Below are 7,394 nucleotides of genomic sequence, written 5' to 3'. Positions count from 1 at the left end.
TCTCACACCCAGGCTTTGACAGAGCTGCCCCCTCCCCAGCAGCAGCACGGGACTTGGAACCCGCTCCACGTGCCCCCGCGGTACCGAGCGCGTGCGCAGGGCTGGAAGAGCAGGAAGAGGCGGAGCCTGCGCGCCAGCCCACAGTAAATCACCATGGCAACCACGAGGAGCGGAGACAAGATGACGAAGCCCAGGATGATGAGAGCCGAGGAGGAGCCGTCATCCAGCAAGCGCCTGCAATAGGGGGCGCTAGAGTGCAGGACCTGCAGCGGGAGGAGAGGAGAGAGAGAGAGAGTCAGAGCCAGCCGGCCCGCTAGCTGAAGCTCCTAGCAGAGGTACTGAGAGGAAGGCACAGTATACACTGTGGTGTGTCTCACAGCAGGGAAGGCTGCATTTCCATTGCCACAAGCCGGGCTCTTGTGATCAGAAGGAATTTGACTTTTCAAAAGAAATGTCAATAAACTGCTGACGTGTGGAAAGCATTGTTCAGCTCTTTCAAAGAAACCATTTATCCACAAGGCCAGGCATGAGAGGCCTTGGGGAGCTCAGTGGTTAGAGAAAGAGCTGGGCTGCAGTGTGGAAGGCAGCGGGTTTGAGTGGCTCAGTGGTTAGAGAGCTGGGCTGCAGTGTGGAAGGCAGTGGGTTTGAGTGGCTCAGTGGTTAGAGAAAGAGCTGGGCTGCAGTGTGGAAGGCAGTGGGTTTGAGTGGCTCAGTGTGAGAATCTATGAGCTGCATTTGCCTGGTACTGCTGTGAACACCGAGAGAGAGAGGGAGAGAGAGGGAGAGGGAGAGGGAGAGGGAGAGGGAGAGGGAGAGGGAGAGGGAGAGGGAGAGCACTGGAGAACCAGACACTGATGTATAAAGAAAGCGTCCAATAAAAGAACATCAATAACAAACAGCTGATTTTATACTGAGAGCACACCGCCACCCGGTGTTTGGTTACTGTCATTGCAAGGACATTATTAATATTGTTATAGAGGGAGAGTGGTAGAGAGAGAGACACATTCAATTGGACGAGAGAGGGAGGGAGAGGGAGAGGGAGGGGGAGGGGGGAGGGGGGAGGGGGGAGGGGGAGAGAGAGAGAGAGAGAGAGAGAGAGAGAGAGAGAGGGAGAGGGAGAGGGAGAGGGAGAGGGAGAGGGAGAGGGGGGAGAGGGGGGAGAGGGGGGAGAGGGAGAGGGAGAGGGAGAGGGGGGAGAGGGAGAGGGAGAGGGAGAGGGAGGGGGAGGGAGGGAGGGAGAGGGAGGGGGAGAGAGCTTTGCTCAGGGACCGGTTTAATATCCACAAGAAAACACAGAAACACGAAAACAGTTTTGGTTCCAGCTCAACGGGCTCAGTTAATTGACTGAATTCAAATGAACCAGCAGCTCTGTTTGGGGAGGAACTAAATGAAAGTCAGTTTGTATTGAAGTAGTGAACCATGGCGAGGAATCATGGCTGCCTGGAGAAAATGAACAAAGGAGAGTCTGCGCAGTTCAACGCTGCCCACAGTAACAGCACAGTGAAGCACAGAGACGCACAGAGAGGCACAGAGAAGCACAGAGAGGCACAGAGAGGCACAGAGAGGCACAGAGAGGCACAGTGAAGCACAGAGAGGCACAGAGAGGCACAGAGAGGCACAGGCAAGCACAGAGAGGCACAGAGAGACACAGAGAGGCACAGAGAGACATCGTGAGGCACAGAGACGCACAGAGAGTCACAGAGAGGCACAGAGAGACACAGAGAGGCACAGTGAAGCACAGAGAGGCACAGTGAAGCACAGAGAAGCACAGTGAAGCACAGAGAGGCACAGAGAAGCACAGAGAGACACAGAGAGGCACAGAGAGACATCGTGAGGCACAGAGACGCACAGAGAGTCACAGAGAGGCACAGAGAAGCACAGAGAAGCACAGAGAGACACAGTGAAGCACAGAGAGGCACAGAGAGGCACAGAGAGGCACAGAGAAGCACAGAGAAGCACAGAGAGGCACAGAGAAGCACAGAGAGACAGAGAGGCACAGTGAAGCACAGAGAGGCACAGAGAGGCACAGAGAAGCACAGAGAAGCACAGAGAGACATAGAGAGGCACAGTGAAGCACAGAGAAGCACAGAGAGGCACAGAGAAGCACAGAGAGGCACAGAGAAGCACAGAGAGGCACAGTGAAGCACAGAGAAGCACAGAGAGGCACAGAGAAGCACAGAGAGACATAGAGAGGCACAGTGAAGCACAGAGAGGCACAGAGAAGCACAGAGAAGCACAGAGAGGCACAGTGAAGCACAGAGAGGCACAGAGAGGCATAGAGAAGCACAGAGAGACATAGAGAGGCACAGAGAGACACAGAGAAGCACAGAGAGGCACAGAGAGGCACAGAGAGGCACGCAACAGACATGAAGAAACACGGCAAGCTATGGGATTGCATTGAGGAAAACTGCACAATGACTGCGAATGAACCTTGTGAAACACACCCCTGTAAACGTACATTTAAAGCTGATGTGAATGCATGTGATCTGCTGCTAGAGAATGAGTTAAACACTCTGAATGCTTTGCCATTGATATTCCCAGTGCCAGGTCTGCACTGCCTGCAGCTGCTGCTAGAGTTTGCAGTGCAGATATTATACTGAGTGCATTTATTATAGAGGGTCTGTCAGTATAAAAACACATTGTCACATGAATGCACATTTGTACCAAAGGGCTTGATGGATTAATAAACATCCCCCTCGAATCTCTTCTTATGTGTCTCTTGAGAGTCCTGACTTCAAATAAATCCCATTTTCTCATTATATTCCTTATAAAGGTTTACCACGCTACTTCAGCAGCTTCCTGTGCGCATTTCCCATAGTTTCCCATGGTTTGTTTTTTTAATCTGCTTTACCAGACCTCTCTGTGCTTTACAATGCTTCCCTATGCTTTACCAGACCTCTCTGTGCTTTACAATGCTTCCCTATGCTTTACCAGACCTCTCTGTGCTTTACAATGCTTCCCTATGCTTTACCAGACCTCTCTGTGCTTTACAATGCTTCCCTATGCTTTACCAGACCTCTCTGTGCTTTACAATGCTTCCCTATGCTTTACCAGACCGCTCTGTGCTTTACAATGCTTCCCTATGCTTTACCAGACCTCTCTGTGCTTTACAATGCTTCCCTATGCTTTACCAGACCTCTCTGTGCTTTACAATGCTTCCCTATGCTTTACCAGACCTCTCTGTGCTTTACAATGCTTCCCTATGCTTTACCAGACCTCTCTGTGCTTTACAATGCTTCCCTGTGCTTTCCCAGGCTTTCATGTTGCTTTATCACACTTTGCTGTGGTTTTACTGAGGGAAACTGAAATAGGCAGCAGAAAACATGAAGGCACTTTGAGGAGTGTGTGAGTGCTTTCTGAAGAGCTGCCTCTGCCCCTGCCTCTGTCTCTGCCTCTGCCTCTGCCTCTGCCCCTGCCCCTGCCCCTGCCCCTGCCCCTGCCTCTGCCCCTGCCCCTGCCCCTGCCTCTGCCCGAAGCCCTTATAAAGCACACCCTGATCAAAGTGAAGTGTGATTAAAGCACAGGAAGGTTTAAGGGTAAACTGTGGTGAAAGCGAAGCACAGCCATGGGAAAACAGAAAGATACTGTCCCTTTTCTAAGGGAGTGTTCAGAGCTGTGAATATTTGAATGTTTTTCAGATTGGCACACACATGTGGCCACTCAGCCGAGATCACTCTGTTTTCATGCAGTAATCTCTCTAATCTCCTTTCACTGCATAGTGTGTGGTTTTCTTTCACACACCGTTCTGAACAAAGGGAGGGAAAATCGATTTAGAGAGTCAGTGTGTGTCAGTGTGTGTGCGTGAGAGACAGAGTGTGTGTGTGTGTGTGTGTGTGTGTGTGTGTGTGTGTGTGTGTGTGCGTGAGAGACAGAGTGTGTGTCAGTGTGTGCGTGTGTGTGTGTGTGAGAGACAGTGTGTGTGTGTGTGTGTGTGTGTGTGCGTGCGTGTGTGTGTGTGCATGCGTGCGTGTGTGTGAGAGACAGAGTGTGTGTGCGTGCGTGCGTGTGTGTGCGTGCGTGTGTGTGAGAGACAGAGTGTGTGTGCGTGCGTGCGTGCGTGCGTGTGCGTGCGTGTGTGTGAGAGACAGAGTGTGTGTGTGCGCTCTTAGAAAGTGTTAACGTGGCCCCCAGTGACAGCACAGTGTGGTAAAGCACAGTCCTTATTCGCTGATTACACTGTGCTGTTACTGGAGCTCGATCAACATCTAATGAGTTTCTTTTTTGTTAATGGCTTTTTTATTTATTTTTTATTGTGATGCTTCTGAGCGGAGCTGGTTTGAATGCGTAGCACCTGGTTTCAAGCTCTGAGGGAGAGGAAGAGGGAGAGGGAGAGGGAGAGGGAGAGGGAGAGAGACGGAGACAGGGAGAGGGAGGGAGAGGGAGAGGGAGAGGGAGAGGGGAGAGAGAGAGACTGAGACAGAGAGGGAGAGGGAGAGGGAGAGAGAGAGAGAGATCTTGAATAAAGAGTGTTTTCGTTCGTTCTCTCTTTGATTCAGACAGCTCATCCTTGCTCCAGCTTGTCCTTTTTGTTTTGAAGGGTCACTTTCTCTAAATGACATTTTCTCTTTCGATATGGTTTGTGCGTTGGGACGCGCTCACCTGAGCTCAGGAGCTGCACGTCTGCTCCAGTGGCATGTCGTGGACACGCTCTGTGTGTGTGTGTTCTAGTTGTCGTGGACACACTGTGTGTTTGACAGGGTCAGCGTGCTGATATTAGAGACAGGGTCAGCGTGCTGATATTAGAGACAGGGTCAGCGTGCTGATATTAGAGACAGGGTCAGCGTGCTGATATTAGAGACAGGGTCAGCGTGCTGATATTAGAGACAGGGTCAGCGTGCTGGTATTAGAGACAGGGTCAGCGTGCTGGTATTAGAGACAGGGTCAGCGTGCTGGTATTAGAGACAGGGTCAGCGTGCTGGTATTAGAGACAGGGTCAGCGTGCTGACTCTCTGATGCATGCTGGGTACTCACCCTGGAGTGGCACTGGAAGCCGAAGTACACGACCACGATGGTGGGCAGCAGCACGACTCCGAACACGACCCCCACGAGCACGACGTGCAGCAGGAGCAGAGCGGCGTTGAGGAGCCCCACCAGCGCGGACCAGCCCAGGCAGGACAGGGGCCCCCTGTGCTCCAGGGGCAGGCTGGGCCCCTCTACGCAGTAATCGGGGGGCCGCACGATCATCAGGGCCGTGTCCGACCCGCCCAGCTCCTCCAGATTCGACTCGGACATTCCCACGATTCACTGCTGTCAGAGAGAGGTACGATAAATACAATCACAGTGCTGCAGCAAAAGCTGTGCCACAGGATTCCACACAGTGACAGTGTTACATGAATGAAGCTCAGGAACACATGAAATATTACAAGCCTGTGTTATTACACTGTGCACAGCATTGAGACGCTGCGGATTTGAATGGATGTCCGGTTCATTCTTCACTTCACAGTGATGGGTTTGTTTTTGCACACAAGGACATGAATAATCGAGTTTGACTCTTTCATTGAAGTATATTATAATTACTCACCTGTTGTTTGTTTGTTTGTTTTTTTAATATAAAAACGTTTTAAATGAACACGATACACAATAAAAACAGCCCACGAGTGAATGCTGTCTCCCGAGGCTGCAGCCGCGTCTCGATCGTGTTCACCCTGCATTTCCCCTCCACACGATCCGCGCACATCGATATCCACGCTGCTCGTCTCCTCGGCGACTCGCCGGCTGCTGTCCCGGCAGATCAATCCATTTCATCGGACTGTTTCCAATCTCCCACTGCAGTGACTTCCGAGAGAGCAGAAATACAGCGAGCTGCTATCGGGGCGCTTCCCATCGCCGTGCCTGAGGAAGAGGTTACAACCGCGCTAGAAGTCACTCACCTGGCACCGCCACTTCGCACTGAAGCTGGTTCGGATAGTGCGGTCCCGTCCGGTCCGGGTCGGTTCTGTCCGCGGAGTGTTGCCACAAATCTCGTATCTTCTTCTTCTGCCTAGTTTTGTCTCCAAATAAATATTATTATTATTATTATTATTATTATTATTATTATTATTATTATTATTATTATTATTATTAAAACACGCTTATTTAGTTTGTATTTGATGTTTTAGAATGGACACGAGAATAATCAATGATAATCACTCGCGCCCCCTCACTTCATTCGCCGGCTCGTCCCTCTCTCTCTCTCGCTGTCTCTTCCCCGGTTGTTTTGCAGATGCTCCGGTCGGCTCGGCGAGTTGGTCTAGCAGCTGAAGAGGAGCTCCGCTCGCCGGCTCTCTGCTCTGCGCTGCGGGATCCGCTGAAGTGAAGAGACGAGCAGGCTGCTTCACTGCTCGGGAGGAGAGTGTGTGTGTGTGTGTGTGAGAGAGAGAGTGTGTGTGTGTGTGCGTGTGAGAGCGAGAGTGTGTGTGTGAGGGAGACTGTGCTGTGAGACAGTGTGTGTGTGTGTGTGCGTGTGAGAGACTGTACGTGTGTGTGTGAGGGAGACTGTGCTGTGAGACAGTGTGTGTTTGAGAGAGAGAGAGTGTGTGAGGGAGAGTGTGCGTGTGAGAGAGACTGTGCGTGTGAGACAGTGTGTGTTTGAGAGAGAGAGAGTGTGTGAGGGAGAGTGTGCGTGTGAGAGAGAGTATGCGTGTGAGACAGTGTGTGCGTGTGAGACAGTGTGTGTGTGTGTGTGCGTGTAAGAGAGAGAGTGTGCGTGAGAGACTGTGCGTGTGAGACAGTGTGTGTGTGTGCGTGTGAGAGAGACTGTACGTGTGTGAGAGAGAGAGTGTGCGTGTGAGAGAGACTGTGCGTGTGAGACAGTGTGTGTTTGAGAGAGAGAGAGTGTGTGAGGGAGAGTGTGCGTGTGAGACGGTGTGTGTGTGTGTGCGTGTGTGAGAGAGAGAGTGTGCGTGAGAGAGACTGTGCGTGTGAGACAGTGTGTGTGTGCGTGTGAGAGAGACTGTACGTGTGTGTGAGAGAGAGAGTGTGTGACGGAGAGACTGTGCGTGTGAGACAGTGTGTGTGTGTGTGTGTGTGTGTGTGTGCGTGTGAGAGACTGTACGTGTGTGTGAGAGAGAGAGTGTGCGTGTGAGAGACTGTGCGTGTGAGACAGTGTGTGTTTGAGAGAGAGAGTGTGTGAGGGAGAGTGTGCGTGTGAGAGAGAGTGTGCGTGTGAGACAGTGTGTGCGTGTGAGAGACTGTACGTGTGTGTGTGTGCGCGTGTGAGAGAGAGAGTGTGCGTGAGAGAGACTGTGCGTGTGAGACAGTGTGTGTGTGCGTGTGAGAGAGTGTGTGTGTGACGGAGAGACTGTGCGTGTGAGACAGTGTGTGTGTGTGTGTGTGTGAGAGAGTGTGTGTGTGACGGAGAGACTGCGTGTGAGACAGTGTGTGTGTGTGCGTGTGAGAGAGACTGTACATGTGTG

At 51.8% G+C, this 7,394-nt stretch overlaps 1 protein-coding gene across 1 annotated transcript; it reads right to left on the bottom strand.

Moving 5' to 3' along the window:
- Positions 1-6: 6 nt before the first annotated feature.
- On the bottom strand, positions 7-6,437 carry LOC117411666 (transmembrane protein 88; the record flags this gene model as incomplete). The annotated part of the gene is made up of 4 exons (XM_059018823.1): positions 6,144-6,437; positions 5,871-5,990; positions 4,972-5,244; positions 7-263 (listed from the first exon to the last, which is right to left on the bottom strand). Coding segments are annotated over exons 3-4 (518 nt in total), but the record flags the coding sequence as incomplete, so codon positions are not given.
- Positions 6,438-7,394: the final 957 nt, after the last annotated feature.

This window comes from Acipenser ruthenus, unplaced genomic scaffold (genome assembly GCF_902713425.1).
Source record: "Acipenser ruthenus unplaced genomic scaffold, fAciRut3.2 maternal haplotype, whole genome shotgun sequence".
Classification (NCBI taxonomy): domain Eukaryota; kingdom Metazoa; phylum Chordata; class Actinopteri; order Acipenseriformes; family Acipenseridae; genus Acipenser; species Acipenser ruthenus.
The sequence above is the reverse complement of the archived record's forward strand: the minus strand, read 5'-3'. Positions and strand labels throughout refer to the sequence as shown.